Below are 17,671 nucleotides of genomic sequence, written 5' to 3'. Positions count from 1 at the left end.
TTCCGGGGCCGGGGCGGGCCGCCGTTTCCAGGGAGCACTTCGCCGGGCTCCTCGCTGCTTCGTTTGCCCAGATGCAGCCCTTCGGTTAAGTTGTTTTTGCTTTTCTTTCTTCCCCGGTAAGTGCCCTTTACCGGCTGCCGCTCGGTTCCCCTCACGTTTTTCATTCATTTATTTGTGCGCTTGATACCCTTTATTATGGGCCAAATACTTCCTACGTGCATTTATTTTTATTGGTATGTTTTTATGATACATAATACTTTATATTTATCTCCCCATTCTTCTTTTGAATACGCTTCCTTTTAAAATTGATTTCACCTGGTCTGACCGGTCAGCTTCTCAGAGACAGGGGGAGCCTGATGGGCGAAGGAGAGGGAAAGAGGGGAGGAAGGGGAGACAGACGAGAGAGAGAGGTCCGAGACTGACCCCTGCTGCGGTCGGAGGGAGGCTGCCGGCCCCAACCCAGCTCCGAGCTTTCTTCACAGGCGCCCGCAGAGTAGGCTGGCTCCGGAGCAAGTACAACTTCATCGCCGAGGTGGTGGAGAAGGTGGCGCCCGCTGTGGTTCACTTGCAGCTGTTCCGCAGGTAAAGTAGCAGGAGGAAGACTACCCCAGCCGGACGCTTCAGAGGTCAGCCTCCCCCGTCTGTTCCAGGTCCTTTGCAAGCATCATTGAACCCCCAAATCCCTAAAAGCCTCTGTGAAGGGATCCCAGGCTCAAAGAGATTGCGGGGGATGTAGCTCAGTGCGCGCGTGAACAGTGGTGTTGTAGCTCAACTGATCCCCAGAAATGATGGAGGAAAATCTGTGCAAGGTGCTTTAGAGAGCGGAGGCACGGGGCCAGGGATTTAGCTCAGTGGCACTGTGCTTGCCTCCAAATTGCAGGGTCCTGAGTTCGATAGCAGGTACTGAAAAGAGAGAGAAAACAAACAAACAAAAAAACCAAGAACAGAGGCGAAAAAGGTTCTGGCTTCCAAATCCGAGTTGCTCTTGTGCACTTAGGTGGCTGGGTTTCTTTTGCCTTCATTTCTCACAGACAAAAGTGAAGGCCAGATGTAGGAGCTGGTAGGCACCTTGGTGATCCTAACCAGCTCCATTCCTGGTTTGCATGCAAAGAGATTCAGACCCAAAGAGGAGGATTAATTTTCCTGTGTCAGAGGGCCAGTTGATATTGGAAAGTAGGTCAGACCCTCCCTGGGTCCTTTACGTAGTGGTACCACTTTTACCCAGAGTATTGGGATTACAGTTGGCCTCTTTGTAGCAGAGGACTCACAGATTGCTGCACCGAGCAGCTCTGGAAGAGGAGAGGTGGAGCCCTGGTGGGAGAAGGTCAGGGCAAGGCACCTGCGGTCATTTGTACGTGGAGAAGCTGAAAACACAGGGAAAGTACTGTACAGTGTCTGATAGAGGTGTAAGAGGCTGTGTTCACTCCATGTGGGGGCTCATGACTCACAGGCGGTGAAGCCCCTTCTATTTATACTGTTGTCCTTTGGAGACAGGTCACACCTCGGCAGCAGGGACCTCCCCACATCCAGTGGCTCTGGGTTCATAGTGTCTGAGGATGGGCTTATTGTTACTAGTGCGCATGTGCTCACTAACCAGCAGCGCATCCAGGTGGAGCTCCAGAGTGGGGTCCAGTATGAAGCCACCGTCAAGGACATTGACCATAAATCCGACCTTGCCCTGATTAAGATTGAGCCAAATGTGAGTTCCTTGGGGTTTAATTAGACTCTGTTTATTGAGGATTTTCACGTTTGCTGAACTTTCCCACTCCACATCCACACCAGCTCTTTTCTGTCAAGTGTGTTTCTGTCCTTCACTCTCTCGTTTTCTTCCATGCCTGTTTGTATATCCCTGACAATTTCTATTCATTTCCCAGTAGTCTCCTCCTCTTCCTTCCTACCGTCTTTCTTCCTCTCCCCTCCTCCCTCCTCGCTCTCTTCCCCTTCAGCAGATGCCACTTCTGGGAAAAGCCATTTCTCTGCTTCAGATAGCAGAAATTGGTGCAATGGGCTCAGAGCTGCTAAGGAACACTTTGAGGTCTTTCCAACGTCAGGTGTGGGCTGCACACCAGCGGGATGGATATGCCATCTGAAAGCTTTTTAGAAATGCAGAACCTCGGGGCTGGGGATTTAGCTCCGTGGTTCCACTGCCTGCCTCGCAAGCGCAAGGACCTGAGTTCGATCCGCAGTCCGCCCCCCCCAAGAAATACAGAACCTCAGAGTCCATCCAGGTCTGCTGACTCAAACCTGCATTTTGATAAGACCCTGCTGTTTCATGTGCACAGTACAGTTTGAGCAGTGCTGCTCTGGCTGATCTCCTTCCTACTTGTGGTTTCTTCACTTTGTAAACTTTTGAGCTATAATGGTATTAAGTGAATTGCTAACGTCAATTTAGCGTTATCAGTTACTGCATCGGTGGTTTACTAATATTAATTTCTATGAAGTAACCATTTTCAATTTTAGAGGTGGTCTTAATCATCTTAACAAGTGAGAGCTTGGTAGTAGTTGGACTGGGAGGAAGAAGCAGCTGTAGACTGGGTGTGTGGGTGTGGGTGGGGTGGTACTTTTTAGATAAGTGCTGAAGTAAGAGATATCATCATACATTTGTTACATTTAAACATTCCGTGCATTTGGTCCTGATTTCTCTCCTTATCCTTCTGTCCTCCTCACTCTTCCCTGCCCTTGTGTAGACTGACCTCCCTGTTTTGTTGCTGGGAAGATCATCTGATCTTCGGGCTGGAGAGTTCGTGGTGGCCTTGGGCAGCCCATTTTCTCTGCAGAACACAGTGACTGCAGGGATCGTCAGCACCACACAGCGAGGGGGCAAAGAGCTGGGGCTGAAGGATTCAGACATAGACTATATCCAGACTGATGCCATCATTAATGTAAGTCACGGAGGAGGTCTGTTCTCAGCCCAAAGATACTGGTCGTGTACAGTGAGGAGGAAACTTTCTTTTGACCTTTGGGCGGGTCTGAAGGGCAGTTATGTCCCCATGAGAAGAATGGACACGTCATTGCTCAAGTTGAGCCTGTTTGATGGGATAATTGCCATCTTTACTTTTGGACGGGCTCTCCTCAGAGTCTATCGTGGAGGTCACCGCTGCTGTAGAATGTAGGGTCCTTTTGCAGTTGGTCTTTATCTACACTGACTTCAGAATTGATAATGATGAGTGGCAACATTTTGTCTGCCTTGGGGGAAGAACAGCGCACTAGAACAGGTAAAGCTCAGTGGGAACTGTGTTTAAATGACATGGAAGAATGTATTCATTGGCTTTACTGACGGCTTTTTCAACTTGTGTCTTTAGCACGGGAATTCTGGGGGGCCTCTGGTGAACTTGGTAAGTAGACATTTTCCTTGCTGTTTCAGGTTTCTTCCTAACTTTCAGAGGTTTTCCAAATTCTGTACTACAAACTTGAATACCCTCCTGTGTAGAGCTGGGGAATGAGACTTTTCTATTCTAGGATCTTAACTAAATGGTTAGGGGAAAAGGCAACATGTATGGTGAATATATCATCCTGGTGTGTGATCTCGTCTGAGAGCATAAGGCTCTGTTTTTCTTGAAAGTATTCCTCATCAGCATGGTTTGTTTGGTATTGAGCCATCAGCAAAAGCCCTGAATTTAAAGCCCAGATTTATGCCAAATGACCCAGTGTTCCTTGTAATGTATATCCTTGAAGATCCCTTGTATGGAGAGGCTGTGTATGGAGAAGCATTTCTCATGTAAGAATACTTCTTATTGGGCTGTAGATTTAGCTCAGTGGTGCTGCTGCCTGCCTCATAAGCACAAGGTCCTAAGTTCGATCCTTAGTACCAAAAAAAAATTTAGAATGCTTCTTATTTAATGAGGACTGTCTGTGCTTTCAGTCTTGACCTGCTTATAGATGATGAAACATCAGTACCAGAATCCATTGTTCTGTCATGTATTTTTTTAATTTTTAAAAATTTAAAAATATTGAATACTTTTATTTTTTATTATTTTATTTTTTATTATTTTATTTTTTATTATTTTATTTTTTATTATTTTATTTTTTATTATTTTATTTTTTATTATTTTATTTTTTATTATTTTATTTTTTATTATTTTATTTCATTTTATTTATTTTGTTTGTTTTTTGAGACAGGGTCTCCCTATGTAGTTCAGACTGCTCCGAACTCACTGTGTAGCCCAGGCTGGTCTAGAACTCACAGCGATCCTCCCGCCTCAGCCTCCCGAGTGCTGGGATTACAGGCGTGTGCCACCACGCCCAGCTCTACTACTTTTTATTAGTACATGCTTGCAGTAATAATGATTACTAATGATTACATTCATCGTGGGGAATTGGTACATAATACATGTTTCTTCTATTTTATGTAGAATCTGTAGTGGAAATGTCAGTGTTTCTAGTTGCTCAAATACATGTGAAAGCAGAAAAATGCAATGCAGTTTGACTCCTGCTTTCTGTGTCCCTTGGAACTCATTGATTTTGTTTTTTCTGTAAATATTATAGTTGCATTATCACCACCGTCATCATCATTATTAGCAGTACTGGAACTTGAACCCAGGGCCTTGTGATTGCTAGACAAGCACTCTACCACTGAGACACATCTCTAGCACTTTTTATTTTATTTTGAAAGACAATCTTGCTAATTCCCTGGGCTCGTTTCAAACTTTCAATCCTCTTGCCTTAGCCTCTTACGTAGCTGAGATTACACGCATGTGCCTTGACTCCTGGCTACATTTGCTTTTTAAGAAGCTTAACTATAAGTAAGATTATTGAGTCCATTTTACTAGTAACATTGCAGACAAGTTTTTGTGCCACCTTCTCAATTAGACAGTGAGTTCCCTAAGAGCAGGGCTGAAATGCGGACTTTCAAGCCATAGTGCAGAACTTCTGCATTATAATCTGTATCTTAATATGATCAGAATCTTTTCTGTCCTTTCCACTACCTAATAAAAGCTAAAGGATGACGAAGCGCATGAGAAGAAAAGTATTTCTACCTCATAGCATTAACTTGGCTGGCCTTAGTTCCCTCAGATCAGTTTTGCTAATTTTCTTGAATACGTTCACTGAAGTGTTGCTAAACATCTAACAGCTTTTTGTCTTTTCTGTGTTTCGTTTAAGCAACAAAAAGGCAAATGTTCCTTTTCCTTTTATTTGTATTAAAATACAAACTGTGGGTTACTTTTAAAAAATCAGTAGAATTTACTGGAGGAAAAAAATGAGTTAAAGATTAAAAGAGGAAAAATCTCGGGATGCTGGCCCCGGAGAAAAGATAGCTTTGCACCCATTCCCCTCTTTCCTCCCCACCCCAGCACACTAATCACCCGTAAAGTAGCATCCACGCTCTCTCCTGAAGAAGCCCTTGTTCTCTGACCCTAAATGACGAGCTCCAGTCCTTCCTCTGCTTGTTCTGCCGTTGCATGGCTCAGTTTGCAAAGCTTCGTGACTGGATGATGTTTCCTCCCCCACCAGGATGGTGATGTGATTGGCATAAACTCGCTGAAGGTGACCGCAGGAATCTCCTTTGCGATCCCCTCCGATCGCATTAGGCAGTTCTTGGCAGAATACCACGAGCGCCAGTCGAAAGGTGAACGGAGCGGGGGTGTTTGGTCCCCTCTTGCAGTGCTCAGGAGCGCTCCATCTTTTGAGACCAGGGTTTGAATTCTGTACAGGGTTGGGTCATTGATTCTCAGCTTCTGTATCGGTTGTTTGGGTGGCAGTACGGGGACTGGGCACAAAACCAGGCACGAGAGGTACCCAGAAGTCCTTGGATGGGCTGGTGGCAGGAGGTGCGTTTGTGCTGATGACGGAGGTTCTGTGAAGCGTGCAGTTCATGGCAGGTAGACTGAAAGGGCAACTGCTACGATCATAAAGAGACTCTGGGACTTGGCTGTCTTTTAAGCTGTGCCAAAAGGAAAGAAGTTTTATTGTTAGTCACGCATTATTATACTTTTCCTTTCCAGGCAAGGCTCCTTTGCAGAAGAAATATCTGGGCATGCGAATGCTGCCCCTCTCTTTGAAGTAAGTCTGACTTTGACTGTGTCTGGGTGGTTTTTCTGAGGCAAGTCATAGCAAGATGATTTGGACAGAAAAGTCACTGCATTTGAATGCAGTGAAGCACCCTCGTGACCAAGGGCTCTGTTTGCCACAGGATGTGTGCCCCACTCAGCCTCCAGCAGCCCTCACTGTGAAAGAGCACCTTTCGCTGGCGTGTACTGAATCACGTCCCGTGGCTCTAGCCTTTAACGTAGAGGATCACACTGTACCCAGAGCAGACGATTGTCCTGGGTGCCTGTGAGCCTTGAGCAAAGCAGACAGAGTTCCAGCTTTTACCAGAGCTCAGGTGACTTCATGTGTGTGTTAACCTCCGTGCTTCTCCTAGCCTTCTTCAAGAAATGAAAAGGCAAGATCCAGATTTCCCTGATGTGAGCTCTGGGGTTTTTGTGTATGAAGTGATTCGAGGAACAGCTGCTGAGAGGTCAGTGCAGGTCTTTCCAGAGCTCTGCATTCTTTCTGAATGTGTGCGTAGTGAATGCCTGAAGGTTCTAGACTTGCTCTGCCCATTTCCTTGGACACTGTCTGCACACAGTGTACCGAGCACCTGAAATGGGGCCAGATTGACTCAATGTCTTAGTCACTTTCTTGTTGCTGGGACACAATACTTGACACCCAAACCTCAAGGGAGGAGAGGTTCATTTGGCTCAGGCTGCAGTCCACGGCTGGCTGACTCCAGGAGAGGGAAAGGCTGTGGCTGAGGACAGCTGCTCTTGTCACGGCGGCCAGGAAGCTGAGAGGAGGGAGAGACGTCTTTCCGGGTCATGCCTCCCGTGATCTGCCTCTTCGGGTCGGGTCCTTCTTCCTAACAGCACGTTTATCCGTAGACCCCTGCGAGCTAATCACCTTTCAAAAGCCCCGCCTATGAGTGCATGAGGCTCTGGGGACATCTAGGTAGAAACCGCGACATTTGGGAACTGAATTTAAAATTTAATTTTAATCGACTGAATGAAAAAAGCCCAAGAGTAGTGCATAATATTTTCCCATTTCCCTTTTGGTTTTAGAAAGACTGTCTTTAACTTTAATCCTTGCATTATGTAAGATAGCATCATTATATAATACCTTATTAGGCATGTATTTTTTCAAGTGGATTTCAAAGACTCATGCAAAGCAAAGCATGTAAAAATCGCAGAATGCTTGTTACATGTTAAAATAAGAATGACATTCAGTTAAATAAGATACATTATCATTACAAATTTATTTCATCTATTTAAATTTTTTTAAAAGGTGGCATTAGAAAATTTAAAATGTCATATATGGCTTGCATTATATTTCTTTCTCTTTTTGCGGGTACTGAATATCAAACTCGGGACCTTGCGCTTGCGAGGCAGGCACGGCACCACTGAGCTATATCCCCAGCCCTGTTTGCATTATATTTTTATGGGACGGTACTGATGTGACAACAGTTTAAATTAATTTTACTAGGAATTAACAGATGTTTTGTAGTGGTGAGGAGCGAGCCCGGGGTCACGCGCTAGGCGGGTGCTCTGCTGCTCAGTTACATTCCTAGCCCCATCTGACTTACCCGTCTTACTCACTGAGGGCTGTAGGTTATGATGGCAACCGGGTATGCCATAGGCCTTGCTCCAGAAATAGCGGTCATGTATCTTTGGGTCTGAGATTTAAGAAATTATTAAAATTGCGTTATACCCTGAGGTCACTGTTTCTTCATTTAACTAATTGGCACATACTATTTTGGATATATATTGTCACTTGGGCCAGCTAATGTCTAAGTATCTGCCTAACACTGTTTGTATGTATTGTAGATCTTTTAAAACACCTTTTACTTTGAGCTCTAGATGACAGAGGGCAGTGCTGAGACTTGTGTCATAAACTCAAGGCCAGAACAGCCCCCATGGAAGGTTTTCCAGTTGACTTTGCTGTTGTTTTAGAACATTTAATAGTAGGGAAGAGGTGGCTTGTCCTATATATATATATATTATTCTCCTTGGTCTCTCACTTTTTCATTATCTTTCTTTCACCATTTTTATTTTTCAAGATCTCGTAATCTATTTAGAATACAGCTTTCTCACAGGTGGAAAGAAATCATAGGTACCGTCTATTCGGTATGGCTAAATGTTAGATCTCGCTTTACTGAAGTTGGCTTGTTATGGGCTTTCCTGGTTCTGGTCCTGATTTCTACCCCTACTCTCACCTGTAGCTTTTTAACTTCTTGTCAAAGGTCAAAATGACTGCTTTCAGCTAAGTTGTTGCTACTCAAAATATGGTGTATAATCAGGCCATTAGCATCAGCGGAGCTGGTGAGAGGGTCAAATCGCATGCCCTACTTGGCATTCACTGAATTAGAATCTGCACCTGCTTTGTGGTGTTGAGGATCAAACACGGCCCGGCACATGCTAAGCAAGAGATCTCCTGCTGAGCTACATCCCCAGCTAGAACCTGGGCTTTTAGCAAGATCCCCAGGTGCTTTGTAGGTTTTAGGACTGAGAATTACTTCTGGAAGTCACTGAGGTGTGGATACCCAGGCTTTCTGCCTTTTGCTCTTACATCTGATGATAATGATAATAACAATAATTACAGTTTAACAGCTGGCACTTAGAAAGCATTTACTGTATGCCAGGCACAATTTAAAGTATTTTATACACTTGTTTGAGCCCAACAGTCTTATGATGGAGGTAGTTTTGTGAGGGAGCAGCTGTGTTATAGAATGGGGAACTTAGAAAGTTACGCTGTGGGTCAGAGAAATGTGGCCCCTGGCTGAAACCCTCTGTTGCCTTGCTTTTTTTTGTTTTTGAGAGGCAGAGTGATTTAGTGGCAAAGCAATGAATTTTCAAGCCTTAAAAGCCAGGGTCATATCCTACTTTCACCTCTTAGGAGTTGTGTGACCCAGGAAAGGTCATTTATTTCATCTGAGCCTAGTCATTTGGTATGTAGTGGGTATAAAGTAGTAACTTGCAGGTTTCTTTCTTGTTCTCTTTTCCTATGCATAGAACTGCTATGAATTAAGCTCTTTGTGCAGACAGTTCTAAATCATTCTACTAAACTGTCCTTGTTCTCAAGACCTTTCCTGAATGTAGCTCTATAGTTGCTTCTCTTCACATCTGCTTGTTTAAATTTCCTTTTTTTTTTTTTTTTTTTGATGCTGAGGATTGAACCCAGGGCCTTGTGCATGGTGAATATACACTCTTCCTATTTCCTTTTTGAACTCCACATATCTTGGTAATTCTACTGCACTGTGTGTGTGTGTGTGTGTGTGTGTGTGTGTGTGCGTGCACACATGTTCTATGCTCCTTAATCAGGTTTCTTCTTGAGTCATTTAATTTAATGGCTCTCTTCCAGCATGTTTTCACCTTTAAGACAAACCATCAGCCTGGCTATGTGTTTATTGCAGAATATATTATTTGGAACTGCTTTTGTTTCTAGAATATACATTCTGTATGAAGCAAATGTATTGGAGACTGACTGAATAGAATCACAACTTTTGGAAAAAGGAGCCTAGAATCAAAGGTTCAGATATGTAGACTTGGAAGGTTGAGAGTCACTTTTTATCTCCTGGAAGCAGCATTTCTGTAATGCAGCTCAGCACGTTCTTCAGTTCTTTTAAACTGTGGGACACCTGAATCAAACTGATCAGAGTACAGCTGTAGAGGAAAAATGTACTGCTCAGGCTTTGTACTTTTGCTGGTCAGTCTGGGAATGTGCTTGAAGTAGAGAGAGGTCAGAGACGAACAGACGTTAAAAATGAAGCTCTCCATTCCAAACCAGGTCCAAAATTTGGGTGGTGTAAACTTCTTATATGATTGTCAAAGTCTATTAATTTTATAAAGGTAAATAGGATTGTTGTCCTCCAGATGATTTTGTAGCATCTTTTTTTTTTTTTTTTTGAGACAGGGTCTCACTAGGTAGTTGAAACTGACCTGGAACTCACTATGTAGCCCAGGCTGGTCTCGAACTCACAGTGATCCTCCTGCCTCAGCCTCCCGAGTGCTGGGATTACAGGCATGCGCCACCACACCCGGCCTTGTAGTATATTTTAGAAGAGCTATCATATTTGGATTAAGGTTGTATCTGTTTATATATTTAACACCAGCAAAACAGTACTGAAAGAGGTTTTACATTCTAGATGGGGAGGAGTAGAACTCTTAAAACTTCACGGTTTCATTTTTTTTCTTCCTTCTCAGCTCTGGGTTGAGAGACCATGATGTGATTGTCAGCATCAATGGGCAGCCAGTTTTTACCACAGCCGATGTCATTGAAGCTGTTAAAGACAATGCTTCCCTTTCCATTATCGTGCGTCGAGGGAGTCAAACCTTGTTTCTCACAGTCACACCCGACATAATCAGTTAAGCGTCTTGCTTTAGAAGACATTTAACAAAACCAAAGTTTTATTGCCTGGTTTGTATGGAAGATGTACTGAAGATGGCAGGGGTTTCTGGAGCTCTTTCTCATTAAGAAAAATGATGTCTAATTAAATGCATACACACAGGGCCGGCATTGCCAGGCTCGGGGAGCCACTCTGCTGCACAATAGCCTTTGTAAGCCAAGTAGAAGGACATCGTGCCACAAAGTCTTGAGTTGATAAAATTTTATTTACAGAAAGGAGACAACTAAAAAGCAGGCACAGTTTCTAATAAAACCTTGACAGAGAGACACTTCATTATTTTAAGTCTTATCTTACAACCACAAGCGAGATATAACACACACATAGACAAATTGATCTATTCACCAAATACTAAGAAACAACCTGAGCTCAGGGTGTAAAATATTTTAATATTACTGCTTTCTTTAGTCAGTTTTCCAGGTTTTATCACATTTGACCAAAGTTTGTGGACATTATTTAGAAGTTAAGGGGCTGGGGATTTAGCTCAGTGGTTCTGCTGCCTGCCTCACAAGTGCAAGGTCTTGAGTTCAATTCCTGGTACCAAAAAAAAAAAGTGCTATTTAGAAGGTTAAGTCAAAACTTAATAATGGGGGATTGTCACACAAGAGTATTACTAATGACTCTCAAATTATCAGTCTAGCAGTAGAAATAACTTTAGTAACCAACAGGGCTTCTAACAAAATAGTTTTGTGAAAATGTACAGACTTTTAAGTTTTTTTACTGGAGTTTTTCCTGGCAATAACAATGATTTCAAAGTTCATTTTTTCAAGAAAATAAATTTTTCTTTCTTTTCTTTTTTTATGGGGGGCTTGAACCCAGGGGCACTCTAACACTGAACTACCTCCCTAGCTCTTTTTAACTTAAGACAGCGTCTCACTAGGTCACCTGGGTTGGGCCCATAGTAGCTACTCCAAAGTAGCTGGTACAGGCATGTGTCATGGTGTCTGGCTAACAAAGTAGCTTTTGATGGTGTGTGCAAACATTTTTAGGGAATAGTTTTTTTTGTGTGTGTGTGAGACGAGGCAGGTTTATAGGTTAAAAGTAGTATCTTATTCGGAATTATTAGTTCCTGTTTTTCAAACTTCCCCTAAAAATGAAGTGCTTTGTTGTTTTTGTTTTTTTGTATTGGTCTACAGATCAAATACAGGGCCTTGTACATACTAGGCAAGAGCTATCCACCTATGCCAAAAGTAATATATATTTTTTTAATATGGTAACTTTGGGGGCTAGGGATTTAGCTCAGTGGTTCTGTTGCCTGCCTTGCAAGCACAAGGTCCTGAGTTCGATACCTGGTACCGCAAAACACACACACACACACACACACACACACACACACACGCAATATGGTAACTTTGAACCTTCATTAAATTCTACACAGAATTTCATATGTATGTATATTTATCTGAGGAGAGGGTCCAGTTTCTTCATGATCCATAACAACTAAAAGTATTAAAAATATTGCCTAGGGCATAGAGAATATGGATTGAGAATCTGCCACCAAATACTGTTATAAGCAAGGTTAAAGTCAGTGTAGTAAGCTAAGATTTAGCTCAGTGGTTCCACTGCTTGCCTCACAAGTGCAAGGTCCCGAGTTCAATCCCCAGTACTGAAACAAAAAACTAAACAAATAAGAAGCATAAACAAAACAAAGCAAAGTCAGTATGGCACAGAATTTTTAAGATGGAACAAAGTAAACTGTTTCAATTTTTTCTGCAATGCTACCTCTAGTAATAGAAGAGTTGATCATACCAGGCATGATAAACTAGAAACTTTTAGGAAAATGATAGAACATTTTCAGGGAAGTTATTCTAACTGTGATTCTTGGTCTTTAAGTCAGTTATTATGAGAGTAAACAGAATTCTTCCTTGAGTATTTCTGGATTTTGTGTTATTCCTTTTTTTTTTTTTTTTTTTTACAGGGGATCAAATCCAGGGCTTGCACATGCTAAACTACAGCCCCAGCCCTGTTGTAAATTATTCTGAATAGTAGGCTCTAGGTTTGACTTGTATACAAAGTCTACTTTTTATTTTATACTTAATAGTTCTTTTCAATTGAAAAGGATGTGAACTGGGTTTTTAAAACCATGTACAATCGGGAAAATTTCTTTTTACTCCCAGGGACTTGGGAGTGCAAAAGCTTAAATGTATCCCTTTCTGCTTGCTGTAGCCCACTGTAAGAGCTTTTACTGTCATGCTTATTTTGAGAGAATGTTTAGTTTTTCCTTGCTCTCATAAATCACATCCTAATTCTCCTAATATTTGATGTCTTTTAAGTAGGAATATGTTTTTCTTTCCAAAGGCATGGTGGTTCTCATTTTACCTTGCCTAACTTTAAAATGATTTTTATATTACTTTATCATCCTATAACATGGGCTTCAAAAACTGGAAGACACAGACTTTTTAGATAGGACATTTCTGCCAAGAGAAATAGCTTAACTCATTCGTGTCTGGTGTAGCATTCAAAACATAACTGAATTGAAGGAATTATCGGACTGATGTATTGCCTCTGGAACATGTAGGGTTTATTAATACAGTGGTTCATTTCGATGAGTAACTTTCAGCAAAACAAAATATAATTTTGAGTTTCACTTTCCCTCTAGAAAATACTCGTATTGGATTCTAGGTTGGCAAAATTTATTCTACAATTTAAATTTAAAGTCAGAATTTCAGGCCATGTCTACTTTAAAGTCAGAATTTTAGGCCATGTCTACTTCTGCTAAAATTTTCACTGGCTCAGGTTTGAATCGTCTCTGCATGAAAATAGGGTCACAAAAGGCACATGGATAACAATACTCACTTTGCCTATCGTATTGGGTTCTCGTCTCCAAAGGACTGAAGACCAGCAATATACAGAAATAAAGAATGTGGAAATCTATCTGCAGTTTGTGTTAGTCCTTAGCCTTTGTACGCTGTACATGAGGAAAGGTACAAATTTGATCCCCACAAAACCATTTGCTTGTCATTTCCAGTCCATAAGGTAGGATTTGAATTGAAAATCCCATAGTCTAAAGAATTCTTCTTACAAACCCATTCCCTCCAAAGAGAGAAATGTTCAGGTCTGATATCAAAGAAGTCTGAGCCTGTAGAGATGAGTTTAGAAGACAGAGGCTCACTTGTCTCTCTGGGTTGTAACAGCAGCTCTTTTTAGTAAATGGTGCACCAGTTGCTACCGTCACTTGGCATTAGCCCTCCAGTGATGAGCAAAATCAGGTCAACAAACCACCAAATCCCAAGTCCTCCAAGTGTCAGTAGCTTCCCAACTGCTGTGCCAGTGTGTCCCAGACAGAAACGATCTACTCCAAAACATCCCAGGAAGAAGGAGTACAGTAAAGTAGTTATGAAATAGTGTCCAGTATACCTGGATAAAAGGAATGAAAAGAGAAGATGTTTAAGGAAAATAAAAACACTTAAAAGATGAATGATTTTAATATAAGTGAAAAAAATGGTATCACCGTTCCTCTGTGGCGTCATACCTTCTATGCTCAGTTGGTGTGGTCATAAAGTCAAGCAAAAGGGAGACTACGAGAAATACCAGTTTATTATACTCACGGGTATTAGAGGCAGGAGGCATGGTCCACTCTTCAGGGACATGTGGGAGGGACACCAGCGTGGGGAGAAGGCAAGAATGAGGGGAGAGTTTAGGGCACTGCCTTTATTGGGATTTCTTTAGGAAAGCCAAGGCAGGGGAGGGTGAAGAACTCAGGACTGGCAAGTCTGAGCAATTTCAACAACTTCTAGGCTGTAGGAGTGGTCCCTAGTTGCCTGGCACTTGATCCTGGGATGATCAAGGCAGAGGAATGTTTTCTCCCAAGGTTACAGGGCAGATTGAGGAAGTACGGGTCTGGATTAGTTTGTGCACCTGTCAAGGTCACGCTCCTGGCTGAGTTCTTTGCTATTTCTAAGGTAGGAAATTTTTCGTTTTGTTTTCTTTTTGAAACAGGATCTCCCTATGTAATTCAGGCTGGCGTTAAACTCACTAAGTATCCCAGGCTGGAATTACTCAGTGATCCTCCCATGTGCTGGGATTACAGGTGTGCACCACACCTGCCCAGCACTCTTTGCTGTCTCTAAGAATTGATCAGGCTCGGGAGGGGCAGACTCTCCCCAAGCAGATTTTTTAAGATGTCACATATCATAATTCTATAAAACCTTCGCAGAGGTGGACTGCATAAAAAAAATCACCAAGCACATTTGTGTAACAGACGTGTGAGTGGAGTTTGAGCTCCCATCATCCCCTGTGCATATGCAGGCTTCTTTCTTGAGGCTTGGCTGGCTGCCTTTGCGTCTAAGAAATGTAGCTTTTCCTACTGAGCACCTGATCTCCGTACATCTTTCCTGCTGTTTTGTGGCAGCTAAAGGGACTTTCTGAGGCTTCAGTCCTTCATACGATGAAGACATTTAAATGCAGTTGCTAATACTGCCACTAAACCACGGACCCTTTCCATTCACTGACAATATAAGTAAATTCTGTGCGTTCCAGTGCAAGTTACAAAAATGACCCTAACCCTTTAACTGAAGATCAACTGATTTCTAGAGTAATCCTCACTTTTCATAATGAAATACTGATTCCTAAAATAGTAAGGCATTTTTCACTGGATTTATGTCTTTCAGGTTTTGGGAGTTAGGTCATCTGGTACAATTTCTGCATATTGAGGACGTGGGGATCGATTCTGAATGTTCACAGAAACTTGCCTTCTTAGTGAAACAGATAGAGGGTCCTCTACTCTATAACTCTATGGCTCTGTCAGTGGATTATGCGCTTAAAAGTCACAACAAAGAAAGACAATGAAAATAGCTCTTACCTTCATCCAAGTATCAACTACCCCATTCAGAAGCTGGGGATGAGGCCCTGGGTTTAATTCCACATACCACACACACACACACACACACACACACACACACACACACACAAAGAAAAGAATAACACCTACTTTATACAAGGTCTGTTTTCTCGTAGGAAGGTCCTATGACTGGCACACTCAATTCCATCTAGGGCTCGACACTGGACAGCAGTGTGTTCCACGTCACTGTAGGCCTGGCCACCAAACTGTGGAATAATCACCAAACCAAGCAACACAGAATACGTCTTTAGACTCACTGATAAAGGCTGTTTGAGTACTACATTCTGACAAGGTTGGGTAATACTCTGCTCAAAGACACAGAGCTCAGTGACATACTTCCAATGATTTTCAATGAGTCCATCCGAAGTGGGCATTGTTTTAAATAAACATTTTTCTCCATTTATGACTAGCCACTTTATTAATAAAGTAAAACCTCCCTTAATCAATTTAATGAATGGCATTCAAAAGAAATTGACACTGCTTTAATTATAATTACATGAAAAAGAGCACGCTGTGGAACATTTGAAAAGTCAATGTGTATTTAAAAAGTCATTGTGTAACTGGAAGTCTGTTTTATATCCATTATAAATAAGTAGAGCTAAAGGGGAAGTAAAAGAATTAGGATGTGTTATGTACACATATGTGTACCATCTCTCTCTCATGCACATGATCATTAGGTACTGCAAACACGGACTAATAAAAATTTTAAAAATTAAAATAATGAACAATATCAACTGTCTTAGACTTTAGGGCATGAACAAGGTGACTATCAGATGTTTATAGTCCATCTACAGTGTAAATGTAAATTCCAGCAAACATTTTTGGAAAAACCTGGGCCTCTTACCCTTTGCTTAACTGAATGCTAGCAGAGAAAACACAGATGTACACTTTTTTACTGGCACCTTATTGGTGCTTTACTACTGTTTTTGTTGGAGGCTTGCTCAAAGGGAAGGGACTGGAAAAATAAGGATGGTTACTCCGAATCCCTCCCCAGTACTGCCAATCTTGGACGTTCTGGGTGAGGTCTGAATCTGACTGCCTTAACAGGATAAACTTAGTTTTTAATTAAAATGTTAATTTAGTTAACTAAATGTTAGTTTTAATTAAAGTTGTTAAGTCAATGTTAATCAAGCTTTTATCAGTATCACTGTATTTAAAATGTTTCTTTACATATGATTCAGTCAGAGTTGCCTTCTGGCTTGTTACTTTCAAGTATATTCCTGAGTCTGATTTAGTACAAAAGATGGTTTCCTATAATTCTCTTGAATTTTGCATTATCATGATGCAAAGGTTGGTGTTTCAGAGACTGACTATAAGTGTATACCTAGGTTTAGGGATATTATTTATGGATCCGAATGGCTTCTTTCCATTTCAAGAGGCCAAAAGTTTCCCTTGACTACTTCAACCTCTTACAAAGACGCATCCTGATAGACCCTATCAACTTCCTAAGGACGCAGCAGAACCTGCTGAAAAAAGCAGCAAGAAGAGATTTGCCCCAAAAGTGCCTGTAATCAGTTTTACAAAGTGCCCTTCTTTTGTTCTTTAGGAAAGGACACACCGTGAAGGACAGGTGACATTTTAGCTTCAAACCTATCCCTTTCAATGGCCAAAGGAATGGAAGGCAGAATGGTCTGTGTGTGTGTGTGTGGGGGGACACGGCACAGAAACTGCTCCTTCCTGAGGATACTAAGTATCTTGTTCAGCAACTGATTGCTGTAAATTTCCACTGACAGTCATTTGGACAGATTCCTACAAAGTGCCACTTTGTGAGAGCTTATCTTTTTCTGTAACAACGTTTGGCCTTACTATTGCTCTGTGGATGTTTGCTTATAGAGCAAAACAAAAAGCTCACCTTGAGGCAACCGTAACCAAGTTCCTGGGATGCAGTTGAATTTCCAACATGATCCACTGGGTCATCACAGACTATAAATTCGTCAGGTCTGAAAATCAGCAGTCAGATCATGATCACCATTATCCTCTTTGCAAACTGCTGTTTAGTTGTACACAAAACAGACGAGCCGTTTCTTGACTAAGTTCTGTGGGACTCATTTTCACTTCCTAGACCCTTTTCCAGCCCCGTGGTGGTGTCAATGGCCCTGAAGCACAGCAAGTCACATTAACAGCCACCCAAACGACCCTTTGGCTGGGGAGGTGTTTCTAGCCCTGTTCCTGCTCGGATTCCACTTCTGCCAGGGTTTCAACTCCCCCTAGGTGATCAACCGCAAGGCTATGACAGCAACATTTAAGCCAAAGGATTTTCAGTGCTGTGCTTTTCCCAAACGCGTTTCTTTATTCGATCAAAGCCCCATGTTAAAAAATGGCTTGATCCTGCAAAGGTACAGCTATTGCTTTTGTAGCAAGTCATTTATTCAATTTGTGCCTCACTCAGTACCCACAGCCTGGCACGCTTCTTCAGATGCTGTCACACCACTTTCGGGACCCCCCCCCCCCCTCCC

General features: G+C 42.2%; 2 protein-coding genes across 2 annotated transcripts in view; one reads left to right on the top strand and one right to left on the bottom strand.

The window, feature by feature from the left end:
- Nucleotides 1-11,614, top strand: part of Htra4 (HtrA serine peptidase 4) — a 12,146-nt gene extending 532 nt beyond the window's left edge. The window contains exons 2-10 of the mRNA XM_010605197.2: nt 2-116; nt 483-582; nt 1,495-1,699; nt 2,688-2,882; nt 3,303-3,335; nt 5,452-5,566; nt 5,943-6,000; nt 6,362-6,457; nt 10,176-11,614. Coding sequence (XP_010603499.1) covers nt 2-116; nt 483-582; nt 1,495-1,699; nt 2,688-2,882; nt 3,303-3,335; nt 5,452-5,566; nt 5,943-6,000; nt 6,362-6,457; nt 10,176-10,341 — 1,083 coding nt within the window. The 3' untranslated portion in view covers nt 10,342-11,614. The remainder of the gene's footprint in view (nt 1; nt 117-482; nt 583-1,494; nt 1,700-2,687; nt 2,883-3,302; nt 3,336-5,451; nt 5,567-5,942; nt 6,001-6,361; nt 6,458-10,175) is intronic.
- Nucleotides 11,615-12,963: 1,349 nt separating this feature from the next.
- Nucleotides 12,964-17,671, bottom strand: part of Tm2d2 (TM2 domain containing 2) — a 5,337-nt gene continuing 629 nt past the window's right edge. Inside the window, exons 2-4 of the mRNA XM_010605056.3 lie at nt 17,068-17,155; nt 15,306-15,421; nt 12,964-13,732 (exon numbers count right to left, since the gene is read on the bottom strand). Coding sequence (XP_010603358.1) covers nt 13,519-13,732; nt 15,306-15,421; nt 17,068-17,155 — 418 coding nt within the window. The 3' untranslated portion in view covers nt 12,964-13,518. The remainder of the gene's footprint in view (nt 13,733-15,305; nt 15,422-17,067; nt 17,156-17,671) is intronic.

The sequence above is a fragment of the Fukomys damarensis genome, unplaced genomic scaffold, assembly GCF_012274545.1.
Source record: "Fukomys damarensis isolate Sample0158 unplaced genomic scaffold, DMR_v1.0_HiC HiC_scaffold_18, whole genome shotgun sequence".
NCBI classification, from domain to species: domain Eukaryota; kingdom Metazoa; phylum Chordata; class Mammalia; order Rodentia; family Bathyergidae; genus Fukomys; species Fukomys damarensis.
This window is presented reverse-complemented; position numbering and strand designations above follow the sequence as displayed.